A 17835-nucleotide genomic window follows, 5' to 3' on the forward strand; every position below is an offset into this window, starting at 1 on the left:
TTCATATTCATGCTCAAGAATACAAAATAACTAAAAGAAATTCATTTACTTGGTCTTTTTCCTTTTCCGCCATTTTATTTCAACTTTATATTTTATTTCTTCTCATCTAAAATTCTTATTTTGATCCAACTCTTCTATTATCATATTATCTTTATGTTATATAAATAAAATTAAATTAAATTAATAGTTTATATAAATACAAAAGAAATGCATATGTATAAATATTAAATAAATCACTCATATAGGAAGTACAATATACTACTCCGTATCACTATCACAATGCAGAGCTAGGCAAAATACAAATTTGGCGCCTCCCCACAAAACGCGGCAGTTTTCACAATACAATTTACATATCAAATTCTTTTGGCATATAGACAAATTTGTTATTGTAAATTATTTTTCTTAATTATATACTTTAGCCAAAAAATATATAATTAATTAAAAAGTACAATAACGCTTATATGTTTTCCCAAAGATTTCCTATAAATTAAGTATACGCGAGATACAAAGAATTTTAATTTATGTTGGTTGGTGACGAATATCAGGAATATTAGAGCAAGTTTGGGCTTGTTTCCAAAGGTTTTCAATGATCATAACTAGTTTTGTGTTGAATCTATTCACAAAGAACTTTGGTAACCATCCTGCTGGATCCAACTGCAAAAATATAGAATATAAGTGTACATTAAGATTACTTGTAAAACATAAACAGAATTGAGTAATCGTTTGAGTTGTAACAAAAATAAATGTTATTTATTTTACAATCATGTGGTTCAAACTACTTAGTATTGTTTATATTTAAGTAGGAACAAATTAATTCAAGTTCGTTCAATTTGTAAGAAGTAAGTGTTCATTTAGTGGATATAAACTTTGGTGACCAAGTTAGAAAATAAATAAAAAGTTGTTTAGTATCCATTAAATTTGACTTTTAATGTGATCAAAACTATGCACTTAATATGTCTTTATGAGCAAAAATGTCTATATATATATTTTTTAATATGGGTATTCAACTTATTTTACGAACAGACTAATCTTAGGATGACTACCCGTTTTGCGAGTAGTTCGGAGTCATTGCGGGCAAACCTCCGTGGCCACGAGGGAATAGATTAAACTTATTGTTTTCATCCTTCTATGTTTTTTAGTTTAACATAATCACCCCTCATGTTTATGAATTTTGGTTGATAAATAAATAGAAGATGAGATTTTAACTGTTCAGATTAGCAGTCACAAATTAGGTTTCCACGAAATAAAGAAACTTATAAAAGTAGTTGTATGGTGTACCTGTACAACATAAGTGACCATACATGAATCATCATCAAATTTTTCTACAACCCATCCAGATTGCAATAACAGCCCTCTTATTAAATTATTTTGCTTTGGTTGCAATCCTGCTGCTATCTCTTTTGGCAATGAAGCTACTGCTACCACCTGATCAACATAATTATCACTTTTACTTAATTTGAGATCAAATTAACAAATACTTTTTAATCAATAATCAAAGTTTACAAGTCATAATTACCAGGGTCCCATCTTCCATTGTTTCTCGTCTCTCATACACGATGAACTCTCTATTACGAAAAAGTGGCTTCGAGCTCTCCCCAAACTTTAACCGTATAATGCTAAGGTTTTCGTCAAGATCCTTTATGTACTTTGCTTCTACCAAATCTGAGTCCCATTGCTGCTCAAATTATTGATTTTCAGAATAAGTAAAATGCTTAGCAATATGTTCAAAAAAACTAATCAGTATCTAACTTATTCATGTCTTGTGTCATTAAATTATTCCTCAGAATGGCTTAAATTACTATAAAAATTTTACAACTTGCACAAGCATGTATAGTAGCTTTCTTAAATAAAATAAAAAAAGTTTGCATTTGCAAGTGTAAGAAATGAATTCATACAAACTGAATGTAATTAGTAGTTATATATAATTGAAGAAAGAAGAAATGTGTACCGTTTAAAAACAAGCAGAGATCAAAATATAATCAAAGGTACCTTGGCTGCATCGATGGCATTAGCGACGGTCATGAATTGCTCGGGTGAGACAGATTTAAGTACCCATCGGCTGCGAAAAGTGTGAAACGAGCCAGATCCAGACCCACGTTTTGATATCTCAACCCCGTCTTCAAAACCTAACACTTTCCATCCATCATTCCCATTCCCATTTCCATTCCCATTCCCATTCCAATCTCTGTTGGAATCTGAAGCAGATAACAATTCTTGTATGCAACTTTCGCTTGCAAAGAAAACGTACCTTCTCAATGAATCGTCACTTATCGACCTTAAATTTCAAAACCAAAACAATAATATATATTAGAACCATATAAAGTAATGTATCATATGTCAAATGAATCAATGAAACAGTAAATGAGGTTAGATTGTTATAAGTCAAACAGAAAGTACCATGATCTTGTGCCGCAAGGAGTTGGACATGGACTAGTTGTGTTCATTGTAGATACTACTTTTTTTATGTTTAAGAATTATGTAGAAATGGTGAGTGAGTTAATGAATGTAGAAAATGAGAAACATGGGGGATGCATTTATATAGATATAAATAATAAATAATATTAAAAAGATGGAGGGTCAAGTACATAAAGTTAGATTATTGGTTTGGGAGAAGAGATGAAAAAGATAATAATGAAATGTGGACCAAGTTGATTTATAGAAACACATGCCACTGCACTGATCAAACCTTGTATATCTTCCTTTCTCTTTCTACCAGACTAAAAATAATTAAAGGTTTCAACTTTATCAACAATTGATAAAAAAAAATGTGAAGAAATTAATAGAAAAGTTTATAAAGAAATGAGTATTTTGTAAAACCAACTACCTTGATGGTATAATTTAAGTAGGTACTTGTATAATTGTGAACAAAATGAGTCACAATTGTGAACAAAATTTGCAACTGCAAGTTATGCCCACATACAAATAAGCAGCATGCATCAACATCCCCCATGTGCTGATCATCCCCACTCTTTAGGCATCTCTAGTTTAACAAACTAAAGAATCTCTTATCTCTAAAATCTAAGTGGTGGGATAAAGTTTAAAATTAAAGACAAAAGTTATAGATGTTGAAAACAAATCAATAATGGTGATTGTCTGGTTATGGTTGACAACAATATGCACAAAACAAACTTACACTGTCTTCATATCATGTGCTATTGTTCCATGCCAAACTTTACACTCAACATCTATAAAAAAAATACACACTTTTGTAATACTAAGAAGACCAGTTAAATTATATTTACAAATTAAATTGGACAAAGTTCAGTGATAAGTTCTTGCTCTTTGCTTGTTTTACCACTCAATTATATTTTTTTTAGTTATTCTTTGTCTGGAATCTTGATTAACTTTAATTAAATGGGTGCAGGAACATTGACGGTTTCCAACGACGAATACCAAACAGTTAACTCTCACTAAACGATCGTCTTTCACAGGTCCGAGTCAAAAGGGATGAACAGAGAACACATGAATGAGTATTGTTTAGTTTTGTTTGTTATAGTACCATGTTCACAATGTAAACTACAAGTTATAGCATTGTTGTTTTTATTGTGATAGAATCAGAACTTGATGGATTGATTCTTGAAAATTGCTTACAAACTGTTAGTAGTGGTGAAAGACTTTAGGGCCTAACACCAAAAGTAGCCTTCATAATATTCTTGTGCTATGAGGTGATCATGATCATTAATACTTTAGGTATTTTCAAGATAAAGAAGCCAGCTACAGAGGCTCATATATGGTGGTAGGGTAACTTAAAAGAATACGATACGCTGAAAGCTGGACCATGAGAGTACGGTGTTTACAGCAATTATAGATGATTACATGTGTAGATTGGGCAAGTTGGATAACTGCTTAAGCTGACTGTTCTCAGCCTTTGTATTGAAATGGTCTCTTTAAGATACTGTGAATCTCTAACATATATGTTTTGTTATGTACAATGTATAGGAAAAAAGGTGTCAAAGTAGTAACATGATCCATGTGACCTTGTAATGATAAGTTACTAACTTTTAATGTTATAGGTACTTAGCATTATTTCTATTAAATTGCTTTCTGGGTCATGCATCATAATTCATACACCATTCACTTCAAGACATATTTTTAAGTCTAAACCAATAGAAATGTTATGGGACCAACACCCAAAATGTTAAAGGTTTAAAATGTGTGATTATAAAGAGAGAGGGGGTGGTTAAATTATAGTCTTATGATTTAGAAGGCACCATGATATCGGTAAATCATTTTTGCAACTTCATCAATATGAGTTACAAATTGATCTAAAAATCGAAAAAATTGTTGATTCAAGTCTCATACATAACAAATATGCGATTAGAGATTTGTTTAAAATTGCATGTATAAGATTAAACTTTTCTATTACGTGAATGTTCTCTGAATGTGATGACCCGGAAAATTTCGACTTATTTTGAACCAAATTCTCGATATGGTTTAATATTTCCGACACGATAAGCAAAGTCTGTAATGTTGAGTCACGAAAGTTTTGGAATTATATTCATGTAATCAATTATTCTTTGACTGTTCTCGAAGATTCACGAACAATATATATATATATATATATATATATATATATATATATATGATTTTAAATTATTTAGTAAACGATAGTAACATTCGATTATTGATTCGATTGATATTTAGATAAGTTAACTAAAACGTTTAAGACGAACCAGTAAACACTAATTTGCTACAATATTTTTTGAATTGCTACAGTACCCGAAAAGCTACAGTATTTTTGAAAATCACTATTTGCTACAGTAAACACTATTTCAAAATGAAAATGTATATGTATATATACTACGAGATGATGATTTATAGAAGCAAATAACCAAAACACTTAATTGATTAAAGCTACACTTCGAGTGACATAGTTTATCAATGATTAAGTTTAATTTTTGATAAAGGTACACGTCGTGTAACGAAAAGTACTAGTTTTCTAAGCGTACGAAAATGCGTTCGAGAAACCGGAAGCGGGACATAAGTCGAACGTAAACGTACAAGACATCGGAACAAAAATTACAAATTAACTATGCACGAAAATATAATATAATATATAATTAATTAATTTAAATTATATATTATATATATTATTTTATAATATGTCGACAGACTAGAAGTTAAAAGGTATGTGAGCTGGACACAAGGGCCATGCAATCGCATGGCCAGTGCCCTTCAAAACCATGCGATCGCATGGAGGGGATTATCAGGCCACATTATAAATGCTCGACGAATTCTGAGTTATACACACACATACATTATATTACTCCCTCTGTTCTTATTATTTATATTATTATTATTATTATTATTATTATTTTTATTATTATTATTATTATTATTATTATTATTATTATTAAGATTAATATTAATATTAATCTTATAGTTATGAGTTGTATTATTAGTATTATATATACATAAAATACTACGACGGAGTGCTGTTTGAGTAATTTAAAAATGAGTTTTACGAGCGGAATAAAGCTAAAGAAATTATGGGTTATAGCTATGGAGGTTATGGGTAATATTCGTGGGTATTGTTTACAAATCAAACCTAGTGTTTATCATCTCTGTTACGTCTACGTACTTTCCTACAATATTGAATCTCAATATTGATACGTAAGCACTCATATTTTATCTTTTATATATTAATTGTGTATCCATGTCTAGTGCTCGAGTATATATATTTATACATTCTTGTATGCTAAATTTCGTAGAATCACGAATTAAATACATATAATACTGGTAAAAGGTATATGATATACATGTTTTTGGAAAGCTGGCGAAAAATCAATAACTTTTCATTTAGATATCGAATAGTTTCAATGAACGGATTAAAAGATATGATCAACTGAATTATGATTGAAGTAAATTGAAATTGCTTTTGAATCTGCAATTAAGATTTAAACAACTTGTTTACGAGATTGATAAAATGGATTTTTAAATATTACCAACCGAGTAAATGAATCCTTATATAAGGTACGTCTCGTTTTATTGAACAATTGTCAAAACTGATTGTTTTATCATATTTTAAAGCCTTATAAAAACTATAGTTTAATTTTACAAGAATTGGAAAACTATGTGTTATTAAAATGATTCGATTGCCATGATCATTCAACTATTGTATTAAGTCAGAATGACTTTTTGAAATGACTTTTGATAAACTTTTGTATGTCGATCTCGGGCATTAGGATTGTGATACACTATCACCTGATCTAGCTTGATAGACATTTATTGATCAACATATGTTCTCTAGGTTGAGATCTACGGTTATTTGGTAATGTCTCGTTCATATTGATTATAAACGTTCCATATTAATTGATTTCGTTGCGAGGTTTTGACCTCTATATGAGACGTTTTTCAAAGACTGCATTCATTTTTAAAACAACCATAACCTTTATTTTATCAATAAAGGTTTCAAAAGCATTACGTAGATTATCAAATAATGATAATCTAAAATATACTGTTTACACACGACCATTTCATAATGGTTTACAATAGAAATATATTACATCGACATATGTTTCTTGAATGCAGTTTTTACATAATATCATACAAACATGGACTCCAAATCTTGTCCTTATTTTAGTATGCAACAGCGGAAGCTCTTAATATTCACCTGAGAATAAACATGCTTTAAACGTCAACAAAAATGTTGGTGAGTTATAGGTTTAACCTATATATATCAAATCGTAACAATAGACCACAAGATTTCATATTTCAATATACATCCCATACATAGAGATAAAAATCATTCATATGGTGAACACCTGGTAACCGACATTAACAAGATGCATATATAAGAATATCCCCATCATTCCGGGAAACCCTTCGGATATGATATAAATTTCGAAGTACTAAAGCATCCGGTACTTTGGATGGGGTTTGTTAGGCCCAATAGATCTATCTTTAGGATTCGCGTCAATTAGGGTGTCTGTTCCCTAATTCTTAGATTACCAGACTTAATAAAAAGGGGCATATTCGATTTCGATAATTCAACCATAGAATGTAGTTTCACGTACTTGTGTCTATTTTGTAAATCATTTATAAAACCTGCATGTATTCTTATCCCAAAAATATTAGATTTTAAAAGTGGGACTATAACTCACTTTCACAGATTTTTACTTCGTCGCGAAGTAAGACTTGGCCACTGGTCGATTCACGAACCTATAACAAATATGTACATATATATCAAAGTATATTCAAAATATATTTACAACACTTTAATACATTTTGATGTTTTAAGTTTATTAAGTCAGCTGTCCTCGTTAGTAACCTACAACTAGTTGTCCAACGTTAGATGTATAGAAAAAAAATTGATATATATTATCTTGAATCAATCCACGACCCAGTGTATACACGTCTCAGGCTAGATCACAACTCAAAGTATATATATTTTTGGAATCAACCTCAACCCTGTATAGCTAACTCCCACATTACTGCATATAGAGTGTCTATGGTTGTTCCAAATAATATATACACATGGGTCGATATGATATGTCAAAACATTTGCATACGTTTCTATGGTATCCCAAGATTACATAATATATTAGAATACATGTATAATATAATATAAGTTAGCTAGGATATGATTAATATAGATTTGTTACCAATTTTCACGTTGCTACAAAAAGAAAAATTATCCAATCTTGTTTTACCCATAACTTCTTCATTTTAAATCCGTTTTGAGTGAATCAAATTGATATGGTTTCATATTGAACTCTATTTTATGAATCTAAACAGAAAAAGTATAGGTTTATAGTCGGAAATATAAGTTACAAGTCGTTTTTGTAAAGGTAGTCATTTCAGTCGAAAGAACGACGTCTAGATGACCATTTTAGAAAACATACTTCCACTTTGAGTTTAACCATGATTTTTGGATATAGTTTCATGTTCATAAGAAAAATCATTTTCCCAGAAGAACAACTTTTAAATCAAAGTTTATCATAGTTTTTAATTAACTAACCCAAAATAGCCCGCGGTGTTACTACGACGGCGTAAATCCGATTTTACGGTGTTTTTCGTGTTTTCAGGTTTTAAATCATTAAGTTAGCATATCATATAGATATAGAACATGTGTTTAGTTGATTTTAGAAGTCAAGTTAGAAGGATTAACTTTTGTTTGCGAACAAGTTTAGAATTAACTAAACTATGTTCTAGTGATTACAAGTTTAAACCTTCGAATAAGATAGCTTTATATGTATGAATCGAATGATGTTATGAACATCATTACTACCTCAAGTTTTCTGGATAAAGCTACTGGAAATGAGAAAAATGGATCTAGCTTCAAAGGATCCTTGGATGGCTTGAAAGTTCTTGAAGCAAAATCATGACACGAAAAAGTTCAAGTAAGATTTTCACTCGAAACAAGATTGTTATAGTTATAGAAATTGAATCAAAGTTTGAATATGAGTATTACCTTGTATTAGAAAGATATCTTACTGTAAATAAGAAAGATTTTTTGAGGTTGGATGATCACTCTACAAGATTGGAAGTAAGCTAGCAAACTTGGAAGTATTCTTGATTTTATGAAACTAGAACTTGTAGAATTTATGAAGAACACTTAGAACTTGAAGATAGAACTTGAGAGAGATCAATTAGATGAAGAAAATTGAAGAATGAAAGTGTTTGTAGGTGTTTTTGGTCGTTGGTGTATGGATTAGATATAAAGAATATGTAATTTTGTTTTCATGTAAATAAGTCATGAATGATTACTCATATTTTTGTAATTTTATGAGATATTTCATGCTAGTTGTCAAATGATGGTTCCCATATGTGTTAGGTGACTCACATGGGCTGCTAAGAGCTGATCATTGGAGTGTATATACCAATAGTACATACATCTAAAAGCTGTGTATTGTACGAGTACGAATACGGGTGCATACGAGTAGAATTGTTGATGAAACTGAACGAGGATGTAATTGTAAGAATTTTTGTTAAGTAGAAGTATTTTGATAAGTGTCTTGAAGTCTTTCAAAAGTGTATGAATACATATTAAAACACTACATGTATATACATTTTAACTGAGTCGTTAAGTCATCGTTAGTCGTTACATGTAAGTGTTGTTTTGAAACCTTTAGGTTAACGATCTTGTTAAATGTTGTTAACCCAATGTTTATAATATCAAATGAGATTTTAAATTATTATATTATCATGATATTATGATGTACGAATATCTCTTAATATGATATATATACATTAAATGTCGTTATAACGATAATCGTTACATATATGTCTCGTTTCAAAATCATTAAGTTAGTAGTCTTGTTTTTACATATGTAGTTCATTATTAATATACTTAATGATATGTTTACTTATCATAATATCATGTTAACTATATATATAAACATATATATGTCATCATATAGTTTTTACAAGTTTTAACGTTCGTGAATCACCGGTCAACTTGGGTGGTCAATTGTCTATATGAAACCTATTTTAATTAATCAAGTCTTAACAAGTTTGATTGCTTAATATGTTGGAAACACTTAATCATGTAAATAACAATTTCATTTAATATATATATAAACATAGAAAAGTTCGGGTCACTACAGGTAATCCGAGTTTCGGTCACATTTTGATGAACGACTTTATATGCTGCTAAGGTGAGTTTCATTTGCTCCCTTTTTAAATGATTTTGCAATATATATTTTTTGGCTGAGAATACATGCACTTTATTTTAAAAACAATGGACACAAGTACATACTAAATTCTATACTGAGTTTGAACCGAAAATCCCTTACCTTTGGTAACTAGTAACTGCCGGTTATAAGAACTGGTGGACGCGAGTAGTAGTATATGGATCCATAGGGCTTGATATCCCCGTCCGAGCTAGAGCGCTAGCCTTTTAACGGACGTATGCTATTTGAGAAGCGTACACGTTGGTTTGCGTGTATTATTAAGATGATTATACAAAGGGTACAAATTATATATACGTTAAGTTTAGTTACCAGGGTGCTCAATTTTGTAGAATATTTTGATAAATGTTTCTGGATGAAACAACTGAAATCTTGTGATCCACCTTTATATACAGATTATGCGCAACATTAAAACTATGAACTCACCAACCTTTGTGTTGACACTTGTTAGCATGTTTATTCTCAGGTTCCCTAGAAGTCTTCCGCTGTTTGCTTATATGTTATACAAGATATGTGCATGGAGTCATACATGCTTTATTCGAGAAAACGTTGCATTCACAAATCATCACCATCTATCTTATTTTGACTGCATTGTCAACGGAAGTACTATTGTAAACTATTATTTACGGTGATTGTCTATATGTAGAAATCATCAGATGTCGAAAATCTTTGATTTAAATATTCATTTATGATGTGCTTTTTCAAAAGAATGCAATATTTACAAAACGTATCATATAGAGGTCAAATACCTCGCAATGAAATCGATGATTGACGTGTTCGTTCATATGGATTTAGAGCAATCGTCACACTGAATGTTTGCACATTTTATGCGACTGATCCCAACACTGACCGCATAATATGTGCAACGTCCAGGACATTTACGTCAAAAAACCACTAGTACTTATAATTTTGACAAAGTTTAGGAACCAACAGTTAGTTTTGTCTTGTTGGAATTTGAACAATATTTGCAAAAATTAGACTAAATCTGTAAGTTTAACAATACTACATGGACTGAAATAACAATTTACCCATTACTCTTCTGCTTAACCAAATAACCACTCTTTTTCCGCCGTAACACTCCGGCGGCCACCGATGTCTCAAGCAATAGCCAAAACGTCTAAAACCCTAAGATCTTTCAATCACTTATATCATCATCATCATCATCATTATAAGGTATGTAACCAAACTTTACGGAGTTCTTATTTATCATCACCATCATCATCTATTTCCCTCATCAAACCCTTTTCATTCGTTGAAAATTACAACACTCTCGGTTACAACACTCTCGGTTACGACACCATTAATAAAAGTTTGTATTTTTCAGAGACTAAACCTCAATTTAACCAAAACCCTAGTAGGGTTTATGATCAGACCTACAATTCAAATGTCAATCTTTATAATCAGAATTATCAAGAAAATAGAAATGATAGTTACGCCCATCCCGAAGATGAGGGGCGGTTACGTGGCACCATTGAGGATCTTGATGCTTTATGTAAGGAGAGGAAACTGAAGGAAGCTGTTGAAGTTTTAGGTTTACTCCAGCAGAATAACGTTTCTGTTGATTTAAATAGGTTTCTGTTGTTGATGAATGAATGTGGAGAGACTCAGGCGCTTGAAGAAGGTAAAAAGGTTCATGAATACCTTGTAAGATCGATATCACATATTGATGTTTGGATTTGTAATAAGATTTTGGAAATGTACGCGAAATGTGGGTCAATGGAAGATGCATATAAGGTGTTTGATAAAATGTCGAAGAGGAATGTTACTTCTTGGGACACAATGATAACTTGGTTAGCTAAAAACGGTCATGGTGAAGATGCGATTAACATGTTTACCGAGTTTAAAAAAATTGGTTTGAAGCCTGATAGTCAGATGTTTTTCGGTGTATTTACTGCATGTAGTGTCGTGGGAGACATGAAAGAAGGGTTGTTGCACTTTGACTCGATGAGCAAGAGTTATAACATTATACCATCCATGGATCATTATAAAAGTGTAGTGGATATGCTCGGGGGTGCAGGGTATTTAAACGAAGCGTTACAATTTATTGAAAAAATGCCTATGGAACCAAGTGTGGTAATTTGGGAAACGTTGATGAATAATTGTCATGTTTATGGGGATACAGAGCTTGGAGACCGATGTTTAGAGCTTATTGAGTTGCTAGATCCCACACGTTTAAATGAACAAACGAAGGCGGGTCTGATACCAATAAAAGCTTCAGATATTGCAAAAGAAAAGGAAAAGAAGAGATTGTCAAGCTTAAATCCATTAGAGCATAAAACGAAATCGTACGAGTATAGAGCAGGGGACACGTCTCACCCAGAGCACCCAAAGTTATATCATCAACTTAGGTGTTTAAAACAGCCGATGATAGAAGTTGGTTATGTTCCGGAGACTAGATTTGTACTTCACGATGTAGACCAAGAAAGCAAGGAAGAAGCTCTTTTGTCACATAGTGAAAGACTTGCTTTGTCTCAAGCCCTGATGACCAGCCCAGCCCGTTCAACAATACGGATAATAAAAAATCTTCGGGTTTGTGGTGACTGCCACAATGCGCTCAAGATTATTTCTAAGATCGTTGGAAGATTAATTGTTGCGCGGGATGCTAAAAGGTTTCATCATTTCGAAAATGGAGTATGTTCTTGTGGAGATTATTGGTGATGCTTTATACATTACAACCAACATTTCACTTTTGCTTATCTTATTGAGCATTGTGGAAATTTAGTTACTATATGTATGTTCTGAAAACAGATATTTCACTTGACATTTTTCTCAATGTTTATTACAATTTGTTACCTATAACAATCATAGTGTAAGGCCTCCTAGTTTCGCACTTCTCTATGTTTTATTGCTTCATTTTTATATAGAAGTTTTGATTGTTTAAATTTTATCCTTATACCATGATTGCTACTTCCTTCATCCCGTCCCCCGCTATGGTAGCCTAGTAGTTCGACATGCAACATAAAGCGGTGGTCATGGGTTCAATCCCAGTCCCATCTCCCTTTGAGCATGGGTTACACGATTTTTCTTTCACATGTTGGCCGTTGGACCGGTCGATGTGAGGCCGTCAGAGAGTCGGTTATACCATTTTTTTTACTTCGTTCATCCCTCTCCTATTGTGTAGAAGCTTTCTATTAATATGGATGTGAACCGTGTTCATAATCAGTTGTATTTAATAGGCTTTGCCAACGATATGGAAGAATGTTTGCCTAGTAGTAATAGCATCACGTGTAATTTTGCACATCATCATGTAAACTTAAGCTTGATTCCTGATACAGCGTGTGATATTTATTCAAGTATTGTTAAGTTTTTAATTGTAGTGGATGACAGAAAAAAGGTTAAACGTGAACAGTTAATTAAATTTTAATCCACTTGAGATATGAGGCATTAACTTGCATCCATTAAGACATGACTTGAAACTTCCCCCATTTGAGACTTGAACTGTAACTTGTTAGAAATTGCTATCACCAACCTCCTTTATTTATTTATTTATTTTTTTTTTTATTTTTTTTGCGGAAACATAAATTAAATTATAATAGCTCAAAAGATTCAAGTAAAATACAAATTGATAAATCTTCTAATCTTCACAAGATGTATCGATCTGTCTGATTCACAATTGAACGAGACCTTAACCTACATTGCACAAACTATAACAAAGTACAAACAATTGACATTGGCACGACAAACATCTTAACTTGTGTCTTCGAACACCACGAACCAGGAACTTCAACAAAAGTTAATTCGCCAATACTATATATGACGACGATGAAGCTATGACATCTGTTGAAAAACAAGAGAATCCTAAAAGGAAGACTGGAACAAATAGGAGCTAAAAAACTCATGTGATAAAGCAACCAACTGAAACGCCTGAACATCTAACATCGTCCAACCACCGACCGAACACCACTAAGCATCCAAAATCATCCTAAAAAGCAGAAAACCGTCGCCAGCTACCACAGTAAACCACTGAACCAGCAAATCTCCCAAAACTGTGTCCAAACCCTCGAACCCAAACCGCATCCGTTATAACAAATCAAACATAGCAATGGGCTTCACCCAACCGGGGCCAAGCCGGGGATTGTTCAATGAAGGTGACGTTGTCGGGAACAACCCACCAGAGCAAACTGCAAGTGAAATGAAATGATGAAAACCGTATGGAGAGCTACCAGAAAAGAAAATAGGGTCAAAACTTAGAAAGGGCAGCGCCATCAGATAACAAACCAAGGCGTTGGAGGGACGACAAAAATGAATTAAAACTACCGATTTATTTGAAGTGTTTATGGGAGTAGGAACCTTGACTAAGAAAATCTGAATACAAAATACAATAATAAACTAACAGATAAAACAAATAACGAAGACATGCAAGAACATATACTGTATAAGTTAACCTACAATATCAACAATAATACTCAATGCCATGGAAATATAAGTTACGGCATGATGTAACAGATAAAACAGAATAACGAAGACATGAAAGGCCATCACGCCTCTTCCCGTAAGACCAGTATTAGTGGTGATGGACGTAATGGGGGTGTGATGGGTGTTTTTGAGGGGTATAGTGGTGATTTGGCAAAGGTGATGGCGTGATGAAGTTTGTAATGGTATGAGGTGATGTTGTGTGATGAAGTTATTTTATAATTTTAAATGATTTTTTTAACAGCGATTGGGATCACCCGAGGGGGACTAAACCACCCGTTGTGATCATCTCCCATTTCGACTATGCCGATGCAGCGATAATAACCCCGACCCCATCGCTGCCCGAGAGGAAACCTTGAAACCGATCCAAGGGCACGACCAAGTAAAACCCCCCTCCCCTTTACCCCCCAAACGATATGGGAAAGGTGTCATGGGTGGATACTTCATGGCAGAGATGAAATTGTGTTTTAATATGTAGCTAACGGGGGTCGAACTCCTGACCTCCTCACCAACCGCTGGATCACATCACAACTTCTAATTTTAATTGATTTAATCAAATTATAAATGAAATTATTTAATTTTTGATTGATTAAAAACCCTATCACCTTCGTGTGATGGAATCATCACACCACTCAAAATCATCACCCATCACGCCCCACTACGACGTGATAGTTGCGTGATTGTGCAAGTTTTGAGGCTATCACACTGCACTATTAAGAGCACCAGGAGTGGTGCCCGTCGGGTACCCCGTCCCCCACCCCGTCGCACGTCACCCCACTCCCCCACCCCGTCGCTCCATCTCGTTTCGGTGATGTCAGTCGCATGGGCGACGCAATTCTAACGGCCAACATTTTTTTTTTTTTTTAATCCCCACTTTTCCCACTTTTACCTATATATATATACAACCCTTTTCTCAACCCAAACACACACTCTCAACTCTTCTCGATTAAAAACACACGACTATTGCTTAAAAATGAATTCTTCAAGCATTATTTCATTGAATGTTTACCACGGTGGAGAGCCTAGCGAGGATTGGAAATCGTATTCCAACTCGCAATGTACTCCGTTCAAGTCCCTCGACGTTAACGGGTGGGACACAGGGCGTTTGTTCAACTACATACGAGAGCATGTCGACTTCGAGGCCTCGGATTTTATGTACATTGTTCCAGAAACTCAAACCTTTGAGTTTCTCACGACTGAACAAGAATGGGAAGAACTAGTCGGGAAAGCAAAACTCAACGACGAGTCTATCGACTTGTATTGTATCCACATATGGTCTCGTGAATTCATCCGCCGCCCACGTCCTCACTACCCGCACGACGAGAGTGATGAGGAATACAATAGTCCTAAAACCCCGTGAAAGGCTCGATCGGACGAGTTAATTTTTAGAAAATTTCGGTTTGTTTTTTTATTTTTAAGACTTGTAATGTTTTATTTATTTATTTTAGGTTGGTAATATTTTTCTTTTTTTTTTTAGGAATCGTAATGTTTTTTATTTTTTATTTTTAGGAATCGTGTGTTTTTTTATTTTCTTAGAAAATGTAAATTTTTTTATTTTTAATGAAAGTTATTTTTATTACTTTATGTTATATTTAAAATCTTAAAAATAATAATTAAAATATAAACTGACATATACAACTGACATAGATCACCACTCACCACTTTTTCTGAATCAACAAATCAGGCTTCCCACATGCAACTGACATTAGTTATCACCGCTCCCAGAGCTTTAAAGGTCTGATTTTACTCGGTAACAAGCTTAAATTACCATTTGTTTTGAGAGGAGGAAAAAACGAATAAGTAGGGCCCACATGATGTGGGCCATATTTATTTCGCAACAGAGCCACAACACCATCCCTACCGGGGGAAAAAAAATAGAGGAACTCGAGGCTGCCGCCGAAAATACACACCAAAAACAGGCTCCGATGTATCAAACAAGAACCAAAGGATCTCAAACTATGAAATCTTTCAATTATTGTTTTAAGGTATCTAAATTTTCAAGCCGTTGTTATTCATCATTGTCATCATCAATTTCCCTCAACAAACACTTATCATTAGTTAAAAGTTACAACACATACAGTTACGCCACCACCATTGATTTTCAAAACTCTAATAAAAACTATAAAAGTTTGGATTTTTCAGTAACTAATTCTCCATTTTACCAAAACCCTAGTAAGGTTTATACCCGGACCTACAATACAAATGCCAATAATAATAATGATCAAAAGCATGGGCAATTACTTGGTACAATTGAGGAGCTTGATGCTTTTTGCAAGGAGAGGAAATTAAAGGAAGCTGTTGAGGTTTTAGGTTTACTCGAGCAGAAAAACATTTTTGTTGATTTAAATAGGTTTCTGTTGTTGATGAATGCATGTGGAGAGACTCAGGCACTTGAAGAAGGTAAAAAGGTATATCAGTACCTTGTTAGATCAGTATCTGATATTGATGTTTGGGTTTCTAATAAGATTATTGAAATGTACGCAAAGTGCGGGTCTATGGAAGATGCATGGAACGTGTTTGATAAAATGCCACAGAGGAATTTTACATCTTGGGACACGATGATTACATGGTTAGCAAAAAACGGGTATGGTGAAGATGCCATTGATATGTTTACCGAGTTTAAAAAGATTGGTTTGAAACCTGATAGTCAGATGTTTTTTGGCGCGTTTACTGCGTGTAGCGTTGTGGGAGACATGAAAGAAGGGTTGTTGCATTTTGAGTCAATGAGTAAAAATTATGATATTATTCCATCGATGGATCATTATAAGAGTGTAGTGGATATGCTTGGGAGTGCAGGGTATTTAAACGAAGCGTTGCATTTTATTGAAAAAATGCCTATGGAGCCAAGTGTGGAAATTTGGGAAACGTTGATGAATAATTGTCGTGTTCATGGGGATACAGAGCTTGGAGATCGATGTTTAGAGCTTATTGAGCTGCTAGATCCCACACGTTTAGATGAACAAACGAAGGCGGGTCTGATACCAATAAAAGCTTCAGATATTGCAAAAGAAAAAGAAAAGAAAAAAAATCCTCTAGAGTTAAAATCTAAAGTGTACGAGTATAGAGCAGGGGACAGATCTCACCCGAATCATCAGAAGTTATATAGTCAACTTAGGTGTTTAAAACAGCAGATGATAGAGGTTGGTTATGTTCCGTTGCATAGATTTTGTCTTCATGATGTAGACCAAGAAAGCAAGGACGAAGCTCTTTTATCACATAGTGAAAGACTTGCGTTGTCTCAAGCCCTTTTGACCAGTCCGGCCCGTTCAACGATACGGATAGTAAAAAATCTTCGGGCTTGTGGTGATTGCCACGAAGCATTTAAGATGATTTCTAAGATCGTTGGAAGACAGATTGTTGCACGGGACTCTAAGAGGTTTCATCATTTTAAAAATGGCGTATGTTCTTGTGGAGATTATTGGTGATATAGATATGAGTATAATTTATTTACAACTAATTTGGTTTTGCTAGTTTTGCTGATGATAATGGAAATCTATTTACAAGTTTCTATATATAAGATCTTATAATTGTTTAAGCAGCAATATAGATATGAGTATAATTTATTTTACAATCGTGTGGTTCAAAATAGTTATCATTATTTCTATTTTAGTACTAACTACATTCAAGTTGGTTCATTTGCAAAGTGTATGTTTTCATTTTGTGGATTTTAACTTTGGAGACCGAGTAAGAAAATAAGTAAAAAGTTGGGATCAAATTAACAAAATGATTTGTTAGATGAATTACATTCGTACTGTAAGGCCTCCTAGTTTCATACTTCTATGTTTATTGC

The 17835-nt window shown here is 33.3% G+C and overlaps 3 protein-coding genes across 3 annotated transcripts; 2 read left to right on the forward strand and 1 right to left on the reverse strand.

The window, feature by feature from the left end:
* Window positions 1-242: 242 nt before the first annotated feature.
* Window positions 243-2507, reverse strand: LOC139855983 (uncharacterized). The gene is made up of 5 exons (XM_071845217.1): window positions 2398-2507; window positions 1990-2275; window positions 1517-1675; window positions 1279-1425; window positions 243-654 (listed from the first exon to the last, which is right to left on the reverse strand). Exons 1-5 carry the CDS (start codon window positions 2442-2444, stop codon window positions 520-522), a joined length of 774 nt encoding a protein of 257 aa, XP_071701318.1. The 5' UTR covers window positions 2445-2507; the 3' UTR covers window positions 243-519.
* Window positions 2508-10724: 8217 nt separating this feature from the next.
* On the forward strand, window positions 10725-12525 carry LOC139853332 (pentatricopeptide repeat-containing protein At4g32450, mitochondrial-like). Its single transcript, XM_071842707.1, has one exon. The coding sequence runs from the start codon at window positions 10725-10727 to the stop codon at window positions 12288-12290; it is 1566 nt and encodes a 521-aa protein (XP_071698808.1). The 3' UTR covers window positions 12291-12525.
* A 3283-nt stretch (window positions 12526-15808) lies between these two features.
* On the forward strand, window positions 15809-17579 carry LOC139855427 (pentatricopeptide repeat-containing protein At2g34370, mitochondrial-like). Its single transcript, XM_071844650.1, has one exon. The coding sequence runs from the start codon at window positions 15857-15859 to the stop codon at window positions 17468-17470; it is 1614 nt and encodes a 537-aa protein (XP_071700751.1). The 5' UTR covers window positions 15809-15856; the 3' UTR covers window positions 17471-17579.
* The last annotated feature ends 256 nt before the right edge of the window (window positions 17580-17835 follow it).

The sequence above is a fragment of the Rutidosis leptorrhynchoides genome, chromosome 6 (assembly GCF_046630445.1).
Source record: "Rutidosis leptorrhynchoides isolate AG116_Rl617_1_P2 chromosome 6, CSIRO_AGI_Rlap_v1, whole genome shotgun sequence".
Classification (NCBI taxonomy): domain Eukaryota; kingdom Viridiplantae; phylum Streptophyta; class Magnoliopsida; order Asterales; family Asteraceae; genus Rutidosis; species Rutidosis leptorrhynchoides.

Coding starts and splice junctions, on each gene's coding strand:
- LOC139855983 (XM_071845217.1), bottom strand. CDS start 2,444: ATGAACACAACTAGTCCATGTCCAACTCCTTGCGGCACAAGATCATG. Junction 1,676..1,989: donor ATGCCATCGATGCAGCCAAG/GTACCTTTGATT, acceptor TAATTTGAGCAG/CAATGGGACTCAGATTTGGT. Junction 1,426..1,516: donor CAATGGAAGATGGGACCCTG/GTAATTATGACT, acceptor TATGTTGATCAG/GTGGTAGCAGTAGCTTCATT.
- LOC139853332 (XM_071842707.1), top strand. CDS start 10,725: ATGTCTCAAGCAATAGCCAAAACGTCTAAAACCCTAAGATCTTTCAAT.
- LOC139855427 (XM_071844650.1), top strand. CDS start 15,857: ATGATGTGGGCCATATTTATTTCGCAACAGAGCCACAACACCATCCCT.